The sequence below is a fragment of the Anastrepha ludens genome, chromosome 5 (genome assembly GCF_028408465.1).
Source record: "Anastrepha ludens isolate Willacy chromosome 5, idAnaLude1.1, whole genome shotgun sequence".
Classification (NCBI taxonomy): Eukaryota; Metazoa; Arthropoda; class Insecta; order Diptera; family Tephritidae; genus Anastrepha; species Anastrepha ludens.
Window position 1 is genome coordinate 62,094,973 of NC_071501.1, and position 21,718 is coordinate 62,116,690.

A 21,718-nucleotide genomic window follows, 5' to 3' on the forward strand; every position below is an offset into this window, starting at 1 on the left:
TGCCCGGCGAAATTTTCGTCAGTGGAGGATGTTGAGCCATCCTATAGAGAGAAGGCTGCTGGACCACGACCTGTCATTGTGATTGGAAAATTGGAGCCTGACTATCACTGACGGATGCAGAAATCAAATACTGCAAAAGTCGACTAATACCTTAGGTTATTGCCTCCGGTCCTGAAGCCAACGCGAAGGGTTATGAGACAAACGACAGCACCATAAGGGTGACTTGCGGGTCTCTAGCCAACTTCGAAGGGGATCAGGACCGTGGTCAATAACGTGCCCCCAATGCTCTTATGGTGCGAGTGAAGGAGGCCTGTGCTGATGGCATGGACTCACGGTACGGGAACGGTCTGAGTCTCTTCTTTGGGACGGTCAGTTTTCACGTCTTTCCCAGATGATTGGCTCGGACGGTTCATGTAGCTACCGTCCCTTGACGGTGACACAGATTAACTTGCAGCATTCCAAAGCCGCTACCACACTAGTAAGTAGAAGGCTTATCCAGCTGCATACATTACTCCACATAAAAACAGTACAAGAGCACTGGGTCTTTAGCGGCTGCCTCTGTAGCTTAAGTGCCTTGAAAGGGGCCACGTTATTATATTACAGGAGTTCGAGTAGACCTAGGGCCGCTCTTATAGTATCATCTCATCTCATTGTGACGGGTCTTGAGCAATTCTGTTATCAAGACCTGGAAACGGCTGAGGCGTGTTACAGGGGTAGAGACGCGGATGGTCGAAGTTTCTGATTGAATCTGCCTATTTTCGGGAAGAGCCACCTCCTGAGAAGGCCACTAGTCTCGAAAGGTTCTGTGAGCGGCGCATTCTTGGCGATACTAATGCCCAGCATACAATTTGGGGCAGCAGCAAGTGCAATGGCCGGGGATCTCGGCTATTCGAATTTATCGCGTCCTCTTGCCTAAACATACATAACATGGGCACTTAGCCTACGTTGTAACTGCTAGATGGCAGGAGGTGATTGATCTCACCCTGTCAAACTCAAATCTTGGGTTCAAGCCTATAAGCCTGACATCTTTTATGCTTAAAGGTCTGAAACATCTTGTGGAGAAACACATAGACAGCATGCTTATCAAAGTGAGAAATCTTGCGAATCAGCTCTGCATGAGTGCGCCAACATAATCAGAAAAGGGCTGGAAACAAGAGAGTAAACTTTTGGTGTGTTTGTGGGCATTGAAGGAGCTTTTGACAATGCAACTATTGACTCTATGTGCTCTTCTTCCAGAAGTTATGGAGTAGAAGAAATCATTGTCACATGGATTCACTCTATGCTATCCAAAAGGCTGTTACCATGGATATAGAAATCGATGAAAGAGTCAGGGTTGAGGTTAAGAAGGGTTGCCCACAAGGCGGTGTACTCTCTCCCTATTTTGGTGCTTTGTTGTGGACACTCTTCTTAATGATCTATAGGAAATTGGACACATTCAAGCCTACGCCGACGATGTGTGCGTATTAATCTCAGGACGATCACTTGAAGCTATATGCAATAAAATGCAGGTAGCTCTAAATAAGATTGAGAATTGGTGCGAATTGCATGGTCTTTCGGTGAATCATATAAAAAGTACCTTAATGCTTTTCATTAGGAAAGACAATATTGAAGGCCTGTTACTACCCACATTGAAAGGGGTAACATTGCTACTGTCTTCTGAGGTCAAATACTTAGGAGTTATCCCAGATAGTATACTTACCTGCAAAAAGCACGTCAAGCAGAAGGTCTCTCGAACACTAAAAGTTTTCTGGCAGTGTAAGAGAACCTTTGGCAAGACATGAGGTCTAAGACCGGCGATAGTACACTGGTTGTACATCACCCTTATTAGACTCATTATTACATACGCTTCTGTAGTATGGTGGAAGGCTACAATGGTTAATTCCAGAGTAAAACCCCTAACAGACTACAGAGAAGTGTGTACTTGGGTATCACAGGTGCTATAAGTACGACATCTGGCGATGCCTATAATGCCATATTGAACTTGCAACCCCGAGATCTTTAAATTCAAAAGGAAAAGGCTATGAAGACGGTGTACAGGCTCAAGTTAAACGGAGTCTGGGGAAATGAAGAAAGCTCTGGCCACTGTTAGATATACCACCAGTTGTTGGAGCGGTGCACACTGTTCTCGATGTCAGTGGACAATCGGATGCCTGTCGTTAGCTTCGGTAGGAAGTATGATGTTTTGATCCCAAATAGAGATCAATGGTTAAGTCCAGAGAACCTATTAACGGGATATCAGCACACTTTCTACAGCGACGGATCCAAAGCCAGTTATGGTAGTGGATCTGGATGGTACTTAGACGAAGACACTAAGTACTCCTATGCCACAGGGCAGATGGCCACGGCATTCTTTACGGAAGTCTATGCCATCTTGGCAGCCTTTTTTCTTCAACTCAAGCAAATGTTTATACGTCGCGTACTAAATTTTGTTTTGTTGTAACATGTGCTCCCAACACATGTACATATATTTGTGTTTTCACGGTTTTTCGCCGCAATTATAAAGGCTAAACGTGTTTTTTTTTGTGATAGGCGATTTTTTTCTATCGAAAACAGTCATCAAAGAAAGTATAATTTTTGGCCAAAAGCAACACGTTAATATATCTCAGCCACTGTTTTTATCGGACTTGGCTCCCAGTGATTATTTCTTGTTCCCAAAAGTGATTTCTCAAATGGAGGTTTGTCACAATTGAGGACATAAAACCTCATTGTTGGAAGAGTTGAAGCCAAAAATGACTTTGCATATTGCCACAACACTTTTGGTTTGAAGATTTCTCCGAGTGGAACATAATAGATACCTATGAATAGAAAGTAATATTTTTCGAGCAAAATAAAAAGCACCCCTTTTTTAATAAATCCGCACACACATACATTCATACATATTGTGGAAGTGTGTACTCATTTAATACTCTGACCGAAAGAGAAATTAAAAATTGAGAAGAGCAGATTACGTTACGTACGCATGCACATCCATAAGTAAACTTAAAAGCTAATGGCAACGTAATGGATTTTATAATGAAAATCCCGAAGAAGGTGGCAAAAGACCGAAGAAAAAATTGTAAAGCAAACTTGAGTTAAGCATAACTTTATGCTCTTGCATTGTAATTTTAAGACTGCTAATGGATGCAATAAGCATTCCTGTAATTTTATGATGAAAATGGAATGCCGGATTGATCTATTGAATAAACGCAAATGTGTGTGCATGAGGTTCTTAGATATTTATTACTTATATTTTTGTGGTAATAAAATTTGTATAGCAATACCCAGAAAAATGAGGTATAGTTAATTAGTTTTATTGAGCCACAGTGCATTGCGACCTCTAATGTGCTCTACTATGCTTGACTGCGAGCCAATAATTGAAGGCATCTAATGAATTTGACCACCTAGGTAAGTGAGTTTTAGTTTTGTGGGAGCTGCACAGTCGCTAGAGGTGCGACTTCCTTCAAACATCGTATTAACCTATTTTGAAGAAAAGGAATACCCTGTTCCTTAGATCAAGCTTTTCTTCAACAACACTTTAATGTAGTCCCTACAGTTTAATAGCAGCTTCGAGCGGCAGACTTCTTGTATCAGAAGATTCTTTAAGTTACGTTAAGGTAGCTGCTAAAAAATTCACCAGCACAAATAGACCTGGAATTGGGCCCTTTGTGGTAGCGCATGCATGCAAAAACCTCTACTACTTCTTAAGCCGAAGAAGCTGCGATACATTTAATTATGTCTCCGCCCGCAGTCCACTTAAAATATTGTGCCCAAAAAACCTTTTGCCCTGCGAGTGTAAAATGCCGGACAACCTAAATACTCGTAGGAATTGTGTTGCTACTCCTTAAATTTAGATCTGTTACAAGCTATAAACTCTCATTCTCTCAGTTTGTTTTATTTAAAAAATCAGCAGCCAGCCTCAATTAAATTTTACTAAAATCTGTGAGAGTATATTAAGTTCCATCCGGATAAAATTTCGCACTTCCTTATTTGTGATTTTAAAAGTAACATAAATTTCGAGATCTTATAATCCTGGCTGTATGGGATAGTGCAGTCAACATCGCTCCGCGCGTGAAAGTTGTTTTAAAAGTGTGTTAGGATTTTGCAGTGGCGAAAATGCAGCGATTGGAGCAACGTTACTCGATCAACTTGCGTAAAGCAACTGACGCAAGATATGAACCGGGTTCGTGAATTTTTGAACATTGACCGTCGTGTTAGTCTAAGTGAGATCAGTGAAGAGTTAAATTTAACTTATTACAATGTGCGGGAAATTGTGACCGGAAAACTTGAAATGCGCAAAGTGTGTGCCTAATTGGTTCCAAAGTTTTGACTGATGAACAAAAGCAATTGCGTGTGGAAAAGAGTCGTGAAGTATTGGAAAGTGACGAACAGGATATTACTTTAGACAATTGTATCACAGGAGATGAAACCTGGTGCTTTGAGTACGATCCTGAGGGCAAGAGAGAGAGTGTGCAGTGGCATTTTCGCCACTGCAAAATCCTAACACACTTTTAAAACTGCTTTCACGCGCGGAGCGATGTTGACTGCACCGCTGTTGCCAGCGAACTGGGGGCAGTTTCTAGTGGAAGGGGAAGGTCCAACGATCATTTTCCCCCACCACCCGATTTAGTTGATCGCTTGGCAAACGCTCCGCGCGGGAAGGCTCATTACTTTTCAATCAAACCCTCTATACCTGTAAGTATGTAAATTATTTGATATAGTATGTTTTGTTATAGGTTTTTCTCATGGATTAAGATTATTATGTTATTTAATGTTTTTGTTGTTCTTTTTTTTTTAATCTTTTATGGCACCATATATTCGGATAAAAATGCTGATTCTTCTGAACAAAATTTTGAAAAACTGTTTAAAAAATAATCAGCTTTGATAACCCACATCTTAAAAACTATAAGTTTCCCATAAAAAAGATATTTATCCCTTTCTTATTTCATTAAGTTAACAAAACCTTGACATTTGATTGAACTTTTCGTGCTTTTTTTGATCATGACTCTCCTGGGAACTCTTCCATTGGGACGCGAATCTCATGCGACGTTGGTTTTGGACAGAGTTCAGCAATTCTGGAACAAACTTCGCTGCCAGATACTTCATACCCGAAATTTCCAATTCTCTAATTGTGATTCGACGATTCTCCATAAAAATTTTCTTCACTTTCTCAACATTTTCATCGGTTGTTGATGTGCTGGGGCGTCCAGAGCGAGCGTCGTCATTCACATCTTCTCGACCTTCTGTGAAAAGCTTGTACCACTTGTAAACAGTTTTTGACTCAGAGTGCTCTCACCGTATGCCACTGTCAACATTTTAAGTGTTTTTGAGCACTTATTTCCATTTTTCCATCTCTTTCGATAGCAGAAAATCGCCGAACACGCAAAACACTGGTCTATTTTTGTCTCTCACAAACAAACTAAACTTCAGGACGAGTATACCATCATATAAGATATAATAATTAAATTGAGTTATCGACTTGGATGCTCACATACACTCCTATAGCAGAAACTTATTAACAAGCCTTCAAATTTATGTATATGCTATTAAATTTAATATTTTTTTATGAAAGAATGGTTCATTCTACTACAAAACCCAAAAAAAAGCAAATTAAAAAAAAACTCCAAAAATTTTCATTAAAATTTGAAACTTTTAATGAATAGTTTTTAATGATTTTTATAAAAACTTTTAACAATAACTTTTCTTTTCATATAAAATGAAAGTAAAAAAATTACTTTTTTCTCGAAACTTGTATGCTTTTTATATTTCCTTCAAATGCCTGAATGTTCTCCTCTAATGCGATCTGAGGTTTAATGTACTTTCATGTATTGTATGTTTTTGCAACGCTTCAAACACCTGTACGCTTTAGCATATGTTGCACCTAAAACCCTCCAACTATTCCGAAATATTGGCCTAGCTCATCATTCTTCGTTATTCAGGTGCGCATCCTCATCATTCGCTAAATCATAACTGACGCGCAACACTTTTTCTCAATGGGCGTTTACACCGTTGTAGCAACGAAATGTTACGCAGGCTTAAATGAATGCAAAATTACTAATGCAAAAGAAATAAATGCTCATTTTTATGCGGTATATACATACACATTTGAATACATGTACGCATAATACATAAGTTGACCAGGAGCAATAATTCATTCGGACTACACTACTACACGAAGTATGCTCATTTATGCTTCCACAGATGTATGTAAGTCTCTTAGTGTTAATACCAGTGCTGTTTGCCCTGTGGCTACTGTTGCAGTGTTCAGAAATAAATCCACACAAAAAGTATGATAGTTGCTCCTAAAACAGACAGCAACTACAGCCTACGTTTAACCCTTGGCTATAGTAATATTTCGCTCTGATGCTCAGATTGAAAATCAAGGACATAAGGCATATAGGGGGCATTTGGGGATACATTTTTTCTGTTGAAAATACATCGGATGTCTATTTTTCATAATAAAAAAATACAATTACATAGAATATTAACCAAACCACAATAAGTCAGTAAAATCTATGATTAGTTGACCTCTTGCTTTATTTTAAGATCTTCGCAAAGGGTATATAATTTTTATATAATATTAGATTTTAAAGAAAAGTAATATGTAAAACCAGCGGTTATAAGATTTAAAGCCATTTACTTTAGAGAAGACACGATAAAGATAGTATGTAATTATCTAGAAATTTCTGTCTGTTATAACTACTTGTTCAACCCCTAAAATGTACTTGAAATACATATACCCTGACGCCTAGAAGTATTGCTTATAGAAGTTATGGTTTTCCTTCCCATATTATATTTATTTGCACTTATTTTAGGGTTAATACTGGAAGTGGAATATATTCGCATACACAGGATATTAAATAATTTCACACATTCTCCATTGTCGTAATTTTCAAATATGCTTTATGATGCATGAGGCAAGTTCTAATTTAATGACTGATGAGCGCAATTCCGGAATCGCCAAGCAGTGGAGTAGGGATGCAGCCAACCACCCCCTTGGATGCCCCCAAACAAGCGGTTACACTTTTCCATGGAGAAGCACTAATGCGTTTTTCAGAACTGCGCTGAATTTTCGGAGCAATGTTACTTTCGGGAATCACATATGTATATACTTATGTACATATATAAGTAGGTAGGAAGGTGCAGCGAATGGCGTAGAAGCGTGGACGATGACAACATCCGATGAAGCAACACTTGGAGTGTTTGAGAGAAAGATTCTCCGTAAGATTTTTGGACCTTTGCACGTTGGCTACGGCGAATATCGCAGACGATGGAACGATGAGCTGTATGAGCTTTACGACGACATAGACATAGCGCAGCGAATAAAGATCCAGCGGCTACGTTGGCCGGGTCATGTCGTCCGAATGGATACAAACGCTCTGGCTCTGAAAGTATTCGATGCGGTACCAGCTGGTGGTAGTAGAGGAAGAGGAAGGCCTCCTCTGCGTTGGAAAGATCAGGTGGAGAAGGACTTGTCTTCACTTGGTGTATCCAACTGGCGCCGGTTAGCACGATATATAGGCAGCCAGAGCTGTTGATATAATGGAGAACATTGATGAAATTTATGTACGAATCTAGTAACTTTAGCCCGTCTTGCGACCGCATTAGCTTCCCTGCAGCCAAGGAGGGACGAGATCCAGAAACAGATGAGTCTTTCCACTTCCAGTTTATCTAACGCAGTGACAATTGACTCCTCCCTGATGTTATTAAAAGCTCCTTCTATATGTATAAAGGCCGCAAAAGCCAATTGTTTGCCGTTCAGAGATTTTCCACAGTCCCTTTGACCTCGTGAAAGACTGCTTCCGTGGATTTCCCTTTCAGGTAAGCATGATGCGCTGGAGATAGTTTGGATTATATGTGCTCTCAGTTAAGATAATCAACAAATTTTTCAAACTCCTTTAGAATAAATGAGGCAAGACTTATAGGCCTAAACTCCTTGGCCGAGTCGTGACATCTCCTCCTTGCCTTGGGTATGAAAACAACCCTCGTTTTCTTCCAGTTGGCGGGGATGTGATTAAGGGCGATACACGCCAAGTAGATTTCTTGCAGGACAGGAACCACCGAGGGACTTGTTTTCTGAAGCATCACAGGCAAGATATCGTCAGAACCAGGAGATTTAAAAGGGAAAAAACTATTTATTGCTCAAGTGATTCTGTCATGTCAGTGTTACGTGGGGTAATAGAATTTTCCGGTAAGTGATTATTTACCAGGATAGTCAAAGATTCGTTTGCAGATTCAGCCCACTCCCCATCCTCCCTTTTTACAAGAGTTCTGTAGGAGTGGTCTCGCAAAAGGAACTAGCTTAGCCTAGCAGAATCCTGATTCAATGGATTCGTAGTACTCCTTCCAGGAGCGGCGTTTCTCATATTTAATGGCTTCTTTGTATTCATTCCAAATTATGCGGTAATTTTCAAAATTTTTAGTTTGGTAGCATTTGCTAAAAACCCTCCTAACCTTCGTTTTCAAGTCGGTGGCTGGGAGGAAAGTCTTTCTTGTTAAAGGTACTGGACAAGCCACTTTGAAAGCCGTCTGATCGCTGCAAGTGTTCCACCTGCTTGTCCAGTTGATCAGTGGATGAGGAGGAAAAAGTTCGCATTGCAATTTATTATTAAAAACCCTATTGAACAGAGCCCTGTCGGTTCTTTTAGGGTTCCTGTGGGGAGATTTGGTTTCTCGTGCGAAATTGATTGCGAAAAGGATCAACCTGTGATCCGAAAAGGATTTTTTCTGAGAAATCGCGCAATAATCAACCCTAACGGCAGGCGAATGAGGATGGTGTCTTTATTAAATTAAGGTGAGCCCACCAAACACCCCACTTCCTCAAAAAGTGCTGCATTTTCGTGGACCATGTATGCAGAAACCCAATAGTAGCAGCGGCCACTAGATGTTTCTACACGCATCACTGTTACGTCTGGTGAGCTGAAATAAGAGGTCAGAAAGGCATTAATAGTATTCCTAACGCGGATACAACCCTTGACTTACCTTCCGACTGGACATAAAAAAGATCATAGTGTCTGCTCTGGAGGCCCATGATCTTAGACTGCCAAACCCAGGGTTCTTGGATCAGGCAGATATCTATGTATTTCTCCCTGAGTATGACACAGAGGCGAAACCCAACAAATATGGCGAAACTAACGTGGCGAAGGTTAATCTGGGCTACCCTTAACATTACTTTGTTAAAAGATGCTCACCTAACCCTGTTTTATGGCCTTCCCAGGCTCCGAGAATTTCATGGAGCTCTTGGCTTCGGGTACCGCGTCCGTCGCAAACGTCTGTAGTTCGCTGAGCTGATTAGCTACTTCGCCTATTCCATCCAGGTCGCCATCCGGAGCACCAGACGCGGGGAAGATCTTAAGTTTAGCCGTCCTGAGGCCAAAACGTAGTTTGTGCTTCTTTTCCTTCAGGGTATCTTCTATTTACGTAGAATACACAGTTGCAAAGGAAAAAGTGCTGAACAACCTTTTGGGCAATTTTAAATTTAAACAAATTTTTTTTAAGTTTAGGCCTGATGTCAAAGTTTTCATTTTAATCAAGCGTCACACAACTTTCCAATTTATGCGCTTACGATCTCAGATTAAACCCACAATTGGGACAATGTCGCCATTATCATTTAGAGTATTTAGTAGTAGTCCTCGAAACCTTTATGGAAATCTTACTTTCATCACAATACTTCTAAAGTCTTAACAACGTTTTGGACCAATGAAAAGGTTTCTTACTCTCCTTGACGCAGATTTCATTGTCAAATTAGTATAATACAAGGTCCGGCTATCGAAGTATAACCAACTTCAGACTGCTCACGTAGCTCAGGCATCAGCTGTCTGCTACTCGTCTAAATGACAGTCCAGAGTATTGTTTAAAGCGCGCAGACGCATTTTGCCGAGAGTAAACGCAGAAAAAGAATATCAGTAAATGACTTCAAACGTAATAGTGTGATTGCTCGATCACCTTATAGTAAATAAAGTTTATGTTTATCGCACAACTATCGATACTGCATTTTGTATTATTTTCACACATTTTTTACTTTGAATTGAATAAAAGTAATTTTCCGAACTAAATTTTTATTTGGTTACACTTCGAGTGCCGGGCTCTGTATATAGTGCGGTGAGGAAGAAATCACTATTGGAAAGAGGATAGAGACTTTTGTTGCCTCAGAATAATGTGCCACTATTTTCTGTGTTAGGGTGACGCTATTGATTAGGGTGACCATATTGAGCTTTGAGAATTTCACCCTGCTGCTATAAATACGTTTTTTGTAGGTTTAATCTCCAGCACAATACACATCTCTTTGTACTATTTATATTACGAATTGTTCCTTTATTGTTCTTTGATTCAAAAACGTCCATGCTTATACATATATGACACGAGAAGAGGCTAAGAGGAACGCTGCGAATATTTCACTGCAGCGTTTTATTGCTTTCAGAATGAAATAATCAGTATGAGTTTATATCCAGAAAGGAAAATGTGAATTAACAAGATCTATTTCTAATGCACAGTCATTTCTGTTTTGGTTATTTAATCAACTGCATTTACTTGAAAATATGTTTATACCTGCTTCTAATATTTTTAGCAAAATAATTCCATAATAATTCTCTCGCTAAGTTATAAATTGAATGGAAGTTACCTAGTAAATCATGTCGTATATACAATCCTTAAGGTAGGTTGGATTATGCAGTAGCTAATATTCAAGCGCACGTTTTTAAAAACAGTCAAAAGAAAATCGCTCATATATGCAATAAATCAAAATACAAATCGAAAACCAAGTTATTATATTCGACATCACGATGTCCTTCAGTAGCAACTCTTCTCCACCTATTTAATTTTTAACGAGTTTCAGGCTCGTACTCAATCTACCCAACTCATCAATTTTATATAATATGGAGTTTTCGGAGCGTTTCGGAGAGCACAACGTTGCTTAAGTCACTCTGCCGAGATTATCAATGAGGGCGAAGGTAACTCCTCCATTACCTGTAAGTACACATTTATATAGGAGGCCGCTTACTCCGAGAGAAACGCTCCCTTCCAGCTGATGTATTGTTTAACAGCTTTTAAAGTGTTAAATTGATTCCAATAAAGGACTCCCTCTTGCTGCCATGGACTAGGCCACACACGTGTTGGCTACCGTCTCTCGCCCTTGGGCTGCTCACAAAATGAAAAAGAGAAATCGTATATTTCTATAGCTGCGTAGTTTGTAGTAACCATTTAATGTAAAACACTCAAGCATATTTTTTATAAAATCCAATTTAATATAGCATTGTTGGTGCTACAATCGATACATTTTAGGATAACTTATTCTTACCCCTATTTTCATTAAATATTTACATAATGTTACTAAAATGCGCAAAGTCCTTAACTAGTTTATTTTGCAAAATGGTTATTTTCGGAAGTTAAGTTGCTCCAACGCATTTATGGTTCCTTCGAAAAACATTTATTGTTGGGAATGATTCCGCTTCTAAAAAAAAAATAACCTTTAACTACCCAGTAAAAACGAAAGTATTAATTTTTGAAAATTCACTTTTCGTGTAGTCTAACCATAGAATTTCAATCTGAAAATGCAATAAAAGTATTTCTAACAAATATAGTTTAATATTAATTGACAATTAAGTGAAGTACTAACTCACCAACTTACAAGTGTCTGATAGGCCCAATAGGAGAATTCAACAAAACTTGCGAATTTCCCATTTGTGTAATTGGGAAATTTTGCACTATGTCTGGCTGAAACGCACTTCCGATAAGTTTTCTTCTCAAATTTACTCAGGAAATAGTAAAAGGGATATTGGATAGCGATATTGTTGTTGTCGATAGACAGTTTGAACCTTTTCACGTATTGGAACTTGTTGTAAAATATACCAATGCGAAAGCGTCTCGTGTGTTACAAAATCAATGGGAACATAACGATAAAACAGAAATACAATTACTTACTTATGGACCACAGATTTCAATAAACAGGATTTCAGAGAATACTGGGACCCAATTCTCGGGAATACGATACTTCGAGCATCAATCGGAAAATATATATTTGCTTCCATACTGCGATTCTTAAGATTCGATGATAGAAATACTAGATCTCTGAGGAAGTCAAAAGATAAAGTAACACCTGTTAGAGAGTTACGGGAGTACATAAACCAAAATCTAAAAACGTTGAGTTTACCCGGGAAAAATCTCACTCTTGATGAACAGCTTATACCTTTTCGAGGACGAGTATCATTCAGACAATATCTACCCAGCATACCTGATAAATATGGCATGGCAAATTTGGTGGATCTGCGACAGTAAAACTAACTACCCTCTATATGGTATATCATATCTTGGAAAAGAAGGACAAAACAAAGCTGAAAATTTAGCATATAGTATAGTCAACCATACATATGAAGAAACAGAAATATTTCTTTTGATAATTATTTTACTAGCCTTGAAATTGCGAAACCGTTGACATATTGAGAAAAAACAAAACTCGTATACCACCAAAGTTTGAACCCAACAGAAATCGTGACATCGAATATAACGTCTTTGGTTTTTAAAGAAATATTATAATACACTGATTTCGTATGTACCGAAAAAAAAAAAATAATTGCAATAATTTTCTTGTCTACTATGCATCATTCAAAAGAAACAGATGTAAGCAACAAAAATAGTTCTGAAGTAAATTTGTACTATAATTCCACTAAGGGACGTATAGACCCCCTCGACCAGATGGTTCATGAATATTCAGTTCGGGGAAAAACAAATAGATGACTGATTGCATTTTTTTTTTTTTTTCAAAATATTATAAATGTGCTATGAACATTCTGATAAACAAATGATCTGAAATATCTGCAAGCAAATAACAACTAAATAAACGTGTTGATGTGTCTGTTGGACACTACTGGTCAGGTACGTTACAAAAGCATACTGGATAGTTAGGGTTACTCCAGCGTAGCGAGAAATACCATTCTAATGAGAATGTCTAAAACCGTTCATTTATTCTTTGATTTAATGTTCTCTACAATCGTGAAAAGTAATATCTTATCTCTCTCTTTTGTCTTTGTAATCCTTCCTTTCAAAATTTTATTAAAGAATTTCAAATTTTACAGTTTCATTTTTACAGATCCAATGCAACCATGAACTAATGTAGTTACTAAATATTTGCATCGGAATAGTATTTTTTGTATTTTTCGTTTTCTGGAAACACATTTGTCAAAAAATATTCTCTACTTAAAAAATAGTTTTAAAACAGCTTTTGTGCGATATTTTAACAAACTTACTTAACTAGATTAAGTAAATAATATCACTGCACCTACATTTTTTCCGATTACTCTCTATCCATAACATTATTGCCAAATATTATACTAAAAGTGTTTAATATTATTTTGAGTTTTCTGGGCTAGATAACACCCGCCTTACCTTATTACATACTCATTTGGCAATTTCCACTTACATGGGTTCTGCAATTCGTTTCAATTAACAATTTTGTAATTTTCATTATTTTACAAATATTTAAGTAACATATAAATACCGTATAAATATCTAATTATGTACATATGTATGTATGTATGGACAGAACTCGCGTTACGATTTAAAACCTATTTAATTATAAGCACACGTGATCTGAAATTGTGCTAATCTGCTAAAGATATTACATAATAATATTCATGTGCATGCAGAGGACGTTTCGCTATATCTTCGCTGCTCTCTAGACTTTCTCAATGCATGCATAGAGAACTCAACATTGGTGTATAAGTTAATAATCAACATATTTATTTTAATAAATGTAATGTAATGTTAAGTTTGTAAGTCGGCGGCTTACAGAAGGTTTTAAGACCGGGGCGTTTTCCTGTAAGAACAAAGACGGTGATCTGGTGACTGACGTATAGAGCAATCTTAAATTATGGAGGGAACACTTCTCGAACCTGTTAAACAGTGACAGCTGCGCATGTCATAGAGAAAGTGAAGATCCCGATACCCCAATCGTTGACGACGGAATTATCGTTCCGTTACCCGACCATGACGAGGTGAGAATAGCAATATCACGGCTAAAGAACAACAAAGCCGCGGGCGCCGACGGACTGCCGGCTGAGCTATTCAAACATGGCGGCGAGGAGCTGGTAAGGTGCATGCATCAGCTCCTATGCAAAATATGGTCGGATGAAAGCATGCCTGCCGATTGGAATTTAAGTGTGCTCTGCCCAATCCATAAGAAGGGCGATCCTGCAATTTGTGCCAATTACCGCGGGATTAGTCTTCTAAATATCGCCTATAAGGTTCTAGCGAGCGTATTGTGTGAAAGGCTGAAGCCCACCGTCAACCAACTGATTGGACCTTATCAGTGTGGCTTCAGACCTGGAAAGTCTACCATCGACCAAATATTCACAATACGCCAAATCTTGGAAAAGACCCATGAAAGGAGAATCGACACACACCATCTTTTCGTCGACTTCAAAGCTGCATTCGACAGTACGGAAAGGAGTTACCTGTATGCCGCTATGTCTGAATTTGGTATCCCCGCAAAACTAATACGGCTATGTAAGATGACGTTGCTCAACACCAGCAGCGCCGTCAGAATTGGGAAGGACCTCTCCGAGCCGTTTGATACCAAACGAGGTTTCAGACAGGGCGACTCGCTGTCGTGTGACTTCTTTAACCTGATGTTGGAGAGCATCGTACGAGCCGCAGAACTTAATCGCTCAGGCACAATATTTTATAAGAGCGTACAATTGTTGGCGTATGCCGATGATATTGATATCATCGGCCTTAACAACCGCGCTGTTAGTTCTGCCTTCTCCAAACTGGATAAAGAGGCAGAGCGAATGGGTTTGGTGGTGAACGAGGACAAAACGAAGTACCTCCTGTCTTCAAACAAACAGTCGGCGCACTCGCGTATCGGCACTCACGTCACTGTAGACAGTTATAATTTCGAGGTTGTAAAAGACTTCGTTTATTTAGGAAATCCAGCCTTGAAATCCAACGTAGAATCTCTCTTGCCAACAAGTGCTACTTTGGACTAAGTAGGCAACTGAGCAGTAAAGTCCTCTCTCGACGAACAAAACTAACACTCTACAAGACTCTCATCATGCCCGTCCTAACGTATGGCGCAGAAGCGTGGACGATGACAACATCCGATGAAGCGACGCTTGGAGTGTTCGAGAGAAAGATTCTGCTTAAGATTTTTGGACCTTTGCACGTTGGCAACGGCGAATATCGCAGGCGATGGAACGATGAGCTGTATGAGCTTTACGGCGACATAGACATAGCGCAGCGAATAAAGATCCAGCGGCTTCGTTGGCTGGGTCATGTCGTCCGAATGGATACAAACGCTCCGGCTTTGAAAGTATTCGATGCGGTACCAGCTGGTGGTAGCAGAGGAAGAGGAAGGCCTCCTCTGCGTTGGAAAGATCAGGTGGAGAAGGACTTGGCTTCACTTGGTGTGTCCAACTGGCGCCGGTTAGCACGAGAAAGAAACGACTGGCGCGCTTTGTTAAGCTCGGCCAAAATCGCGTAAGCGGTTATCGCGCCAATTAAGAAGAAGAATGTTAAGTTTACGCGACAAATGTCTGAACGTCAGTTAACATTGAACTTATGCGTAATTTTACTAAATGAATATTAAAAGTCTTTACATCTTTTGCTGTCTCTTTCAAATCTATCTTCATCGGATTTTTATCTTACCGTATTTCTCTTCATATCCCTTACTCTCTGTCTACTTTTTGATAAATTGTTTCAATAGTCTGTTGGGCACAAAAGACCGTGGGATCGAAGTGCACACCCCAATTTCATTCATTCATCGGTCGCTATGAGCGACCAAATAAATAAAAAATAAAATAAATACCCAATTAGTGCATGATTTGATACAAGTATGCTATATTCATTGATTATATAAGATTGAAAATGTGTAGGCCTTGACACTTCTGCTTCTTAGCTAGTATTGAAAAGTCATTCCTGAACCGTAGGTGTTTCTCACTGGATGCCGTCTTTTTACCTGGAAAGTTATGAGGCTGAATTCCATTACGTACGTAGAGCGTCTGGTCGAATCAGCCACATGTGTTTCAATAGAATTATCTTCAGAGATTTTGATCTTATAGATCTTATATATATATTCCATTTATTGAACAACAGCAAGACGCACACCACAAATAGGAGGAAGAGCTCGGCCAAACACCCAAAAAGGTTGTACGCGCCAATTATATATATATATATATATAGTATATATATGTAGCTCCTCCTCCTATTTGTGGTGTGCGTCTTGATGTTGTTCCACAAATGGAGGGACCTACAGTTTTAAGCCGACTCCGAACGGCAGATATTTTTATTTGGAGAAATACACTCGGAGGTTTGCCATTGCCTGCCGAGGGGCGACCACTAATAGAAAAATGTTTTTCTTAATCTTGGGGCTTCACCGAGATTCTAACCGACGTTGTCTCTGTGAATTGCGAATGGTAGTCACGCACCAACCCATTCGGCTACGGTGATAGTTATAGTAAATCATGCTTTTTTTCAGCCGAGCTCCAGACCCTTTGGTAAATCTAGTGAGTTGGGTATATAGCGGCGCTGGATAAAGTTGGTGACGGAGAAACACTAGTCTGAATTCTCTTCTCCGGTTTCCTCGCGAGCCGATGGCCAGCAGATTTATACTCAGCTAGATTATATGAGCCACAGCCCATTGCAAAAGCGAAGTATTCGCGAGTGGTGAAGTGATTTCGATCTCAAGATTAAAAAACCTAAAACTAATCTCTATATTAAAAACCTAAAACTAAAGTTAAAGTTAAAGAAAATTTATAAAATTACAATTTACGGAACAAAGCTTAAAAAAAAATATTATTTTGTTTGTATTTACAATAGGGTTTCGCTTAAAAGGTATGTTATTATACTTAGATATCATACCATAAAAATAAATATCATAAAAATATTAGTTTGGACAGTGCATTTATGGCGTAAGCTACTTATGTATGTACAAAGTTTAAATTTTCGAAAGTATCTAAGTACACAGGTATAAGCTATTAATAAATGTACATATGTATCTGTATTACATTTAAAAGAATTCGATTATTTAAGTCAAGCACACATCTGACGTCTGTATGTATGAATATACTATATTAAAATTTATATGGATAGCATTTTTTGGTAACTAAACTTTTCCTTAAATACATGAAATTTTATCTTTTCTCATATCTAAATATTTTATGGAACGAACATGTACGCACGTAAATTTGTTCACCTTTTGCGAGACCCCACGTGTCATATAGCAAATAAAAGTAAATATTTAGCGCTGAATTAGATTCGCCTTTCATATGCTTGAATTTTGGTGTGTCTACTGACTTGAGCACTGGTTGAATCTTATTGAATTGCTGCGGCCGTTGATGATGTTGCGGCGAATGTAGTGAACAAAGCGAGGATAACCACCCCACTGAGAGTCCTACTAGACAAAGGAGAATAACACAGTAGCTTTGTAAATGTGAAGCTGCACTTTTTTGCATGGCCGCTGGATTTTCATCTGAAATATATTTAAACAAAAATTTGATAAAAGATATATATAAACCTTTTAATAATTCTAATTCAGTGAAGGAATGAAATGACTTTGTTAATTTGCATATAAAGGAATATAGATAATGAAAAGCAGGAGCCGGTGTCCCCATAACATTGAATAAAATACAGCTGATATTCCTCTGACAGAGGTAATATTGGAAACCACTGAAAGGATTTGCATGCGATTTTTCATAATGTGATTAGTTGATATTTGTAGAAGAATATTACCCAAGCCGTTTTCAGTTTTTTTCAAGAAAGCGTGAGGCACAGTTATAATGTGTATTAGCTGCCCTTCTACAATATAATGTTTAAAGCAAGCAAAAATATTTGAAATGATAAAGATCCTTACATCTCTACACGATCAAAGCACCAACCATGGCTATACATGCCAATTATATACTGTTGTGAACCCCTGATTAGTTGTAAAAATATTGGGAACCCCTGATTACTTGTAAAACGTTGGGAACCCTTGATTAGTTGTAAAAATATTTGGTGTACTATATACTTTATGTATTTGATTCCCGCTAATTCTGTGTATGCGTGTTTGTACACAACTAGTATGTCCGCACAATAGGTAACGGTCAATGCAGAGTTCCTATTTCGTTGTTTCTTGTTCGCGTACATATGTACAAACGCGCATATATAGAATTAGCGCTAATTTGTATGTGTCCTTCGCCGAATTTGCCGCTGCGTTAATGACTGGTTCGATTTCAGAAATCAGTCGTTAGCCAGCGGAGGGAGGACACACTGCGAAATAAACGCTACAACGCACGGAAAGTTAAATTCGCAATTCCCTCTTTTTTTTCACAAAAACTTTATTTCGCACGTCCGTTCGAAGTCATTTGTTCGCCACTTGTTCCAGCCAGGACCTAGGTAAGCATGGCGACACCAGTTTCAAAGGCCACTACACCTGCATCAGTAGCCGACCAGCAAAGGGTGTCGGATACTGGCACTGCCGTCGGTGTAGTGGATTTGCCAAGTGCTCCCGTTGCCGAGGGAGTCACCACTCGTGCTTCATCTGCCGCCCGCCAAGAAGTGATGTTCCAGGCTATGCAAAAACGCATCGCCGCGCTTGAACGTAGCCTGAAAGTTGCCCAAGACAAAATAAGGGAACACGAGTTAACCAACGAAGCCCAGCGCGCTGATGCGCAAAGCATAGCCAGTGCACCCAGCGACAGTTCCGCCAACGAATCTGCCTTGCCGTCATCAAGCCTGCCGATGACACAGATCCAGTTGCTTCAGCCGCAATCGCCGTTAATAACATGTGCTGCTACCTGTGTGCATACGGTGCAGCCGCCGCCGCCTCAGAACGCTACACGTTATCAGATGTACACCGCTACTCGTTCCTCACCGCTTAGAGAAGCTGTTAAATCGCTACTAATCCATCCAAACAACGTGGCCAATATCATAGAGCAACTTAAGTTCCGATTCGGTCGCCCAGAGCAATTAATTCGAAGCCAGCTAGCCCATGTTCGAGAAATTGCCCCGATATCGGAAAGCTCAGTGGTAAAGTTGATACCATTTGCGACGAAGATTAGCAACGTCTGTGCATTTTTACGTTCTGCATGTGGCGGAGAGCAGTATTTAGTGAATCCAACACTCCTCGATGAGCTCGTCGGAAAGTTACCCATGAGCAAGCGTATCGAATGGGCAGTCTTTGCGTCATCTTTACAGCCTTACGCAACTGTTCAGCATTTTAGCGATTGGCTCACTCAACTTGCCAACGTCATCTGCACGGTTTACGATGGAGAAGCAGCGAAAGATTCGAAGCGTCGGGTTGTGTTGCACGCTGCCGAATCTCAACGTCATTCAGCCTGCCCTATTTGCCAGGGCCAACATAAGCCAGCCGATTGTACGCAGTTTAGTCAACTTACAGTGCCGGAAAGGTGGGAGGAAGTGAAGCGACGTCACCTTTGTTTTTCTTGTCTCAACGTTGGACATGGGTCGCGCAATTGCCAACGGCGCAAACTATGTTCAACTGACGGGTGCAAACGGTGGCATCATAAATTGTTGCACGATATTGGGAAAATAATCGATGGGTCATCAAACCAGTCACCGCGGCCTCGAGATCGCCAACGACGTACTTCCATTGCCGATACACATACAGGTATTAGTACGAGGACGCAGCCAGCGTCTCGTATTGAACAGCAAGGTGATGCGGGTGCAGCGGTCCTTAGTTGCAGTACAGATAACAATAGTAAGTTATTATTTCGGATTCTGCCGGTCGTGCTGTATGGGAACCAAAAGCGCGTTGAGACGTACGCACTTTTAGATGAAGGTTCGTCAATAACAATGATTGATAGCACACTAATTGAAGAGCTCGGCTTACGTGGCCGGACTGAACGCTTGAACCTACAGTGGTTCGGAGGACGTGCCGCTCAGGAGTCGGTCATGGTGGTAGATCTACTCGTGAGTGGTGCCGGTATGCAAAAGAGACATAAGTTACGAAGGGTTTATGGTGTTTCAAACTTGCAGCTGCCTTCTCAGAGTCTGAATAAATCCGATTTGCGTTGCCATGAAAGCCAATTGAATAAGCTGGCAGTTGAACCATACGCACAAGTCAAGCCAAAGCTGCTAATCGGACTCGACCACTGCCACCTCGGTTTGCCGTCAACTACAATGCAGCTAAACAAGTGTGGACCATTCGCTGCGAATACTGAGCTAGGATGGGTTGTATTTGGGCCAACAATGAACTCCGATCCATCATTGCCATCATGCTTATTCGTTAACTGCCACACTGATCAATCTCTACATAATATGGTTGCTGAATACTTCGAGACGGAAAGCTTTGGGGTTCGAGCTGCACCTATCATGGAGAGTGAAGCTGACGTCCGTGCTCGGGAAATCTTGAAGTCTACTACATGCCGTGTTGAAGGATGGTACCAGACTGGTCTGCTCTGGAAACGTTCCGACATACAGCTACCTGCCAGCTATTCTATGGCTTTGAAAAGATTAGCGGGTGTTGAAGCAAAAATGAGGCGCGATACAGACTTTGCCGCTGAATATAACCGCATCATAAGTTCTTACGTCATGAAGGACTACGCACGAAAGCTGTCGCCAGAAGAAGCCGCTTTAACTTGCAATAGAACATGGTACCTGCCTCATTTTGCCGTGAAGAATCCAAATAAGCCAGGCAAGTTACGCATGGTGTTCGACGCAGCTGCTGAGGTGGACGGTGTGTCCCTTAATTCACAGCTTATGAAGGGTCCGCAAGAGTATCGGTCTTTGCCTGCTATACTATTCCACTTTCGGGAAGGAGCAACGGGCGTGTGTGGGGACATCAAAGAGATGTTTCACCAGGTGCTGGTTCAACGTGACGACAGATGTGCGCAACGATTTCTTTGGCGCCAAGGTGATACTACCAGACAGCCCGAGGTATATGAGATGCGCGTAATGACCTTTGGAGCAGCATGTTCGCCTTGCGCCGCCAATTATGTGAAGACGATCAATGCGTTGGAGTATGGCGACAAAGTCAAGGGTGCTACCCGAGCCGTGAAATCGATACTGGACTACCATTATGTCGATGACTATGTCGATAGCTTTGACACAGAGGAAGAAGCAGCTGACATAACGAAACAAGTTCGCGCAATACATAAGATGGCCGGTTTCGATCTTTGTAATTTCGCGTCAAACTCATTAAGAGTGACAGAATATCCGTGGTGACGGGAATATCCGTCAAATAGCAAATAAAGAAGGAGTACTGGTGGACAGAGTCCTCGGTTTGTTTTGGCAGGCATCAACCGACACTTTTGGGTTTAAACTGAGATTCAACAACGTAGATTCCAACGTTTTGGACGGAGGGCGCCGTCCGATGAAGCGAGAACTTCTCAGTGTGGTCATGTCGATCTTCGACCCGCTGGGCTTTCTTAGCAACTTTGTAGTGAGCGCTAAGATCCTCATGCGGGAAGTGTGGAAGAATGACATCCGGTGGGACGAGCCACTGCCAAACAACGTAAACACCGCATGGGAAGGATGGCGTAAACAACTGCCAATGGTCGCCGAATATACCGTCCCTCGATACTATTATCGAAATGGGAAACCTGAAGTTTTGCAGCTCCATGTTTTCGTCGACGCCAGCGAGGATGCCTTTGCCGCGGTATCCTACTGGAGGTCAACTAAATGCGCGCCGATGAAGTCATTGACGGTCCCTCGATTGGAGCTTCAGGCAGCTGTATTGGGTACGCGTTTGCTGAATTGCCTACGAGAGGAGCACTCCTTGCACATCGATGACTGCGTCATTTGGAGTGAC

General features: G+C 40.4%; 1 protein-coding gene across 2 annotated transcripts in view; it reads right to left on the bottom strand.

Moving 5' to 3' along the window:
- Positions 1-16,940: 16,940 nt before the first annotated feature.
- The window catches only part of LOC128863273 (zwei Ig domain protein zig-8), a 63,677-nt gene continuing 58,899 nt past the window's right edge, over positions 16,941-21,718 (bottom strand). For both annotated transcript variants that reach the window (XM_054102368.1, XM_054102369.1), the window contains one exon: positions 16,941-17,437. In XM_054102368.1, the coding sequence (XP_053958343.1) occupies positions 17,100-17,437 (338 nt within the window). In that variant the 3' untranslated portion in view covers positions 16,941-17,099. The remainder of the gene's footprint in view (positions 17,438-21,718) is intronic.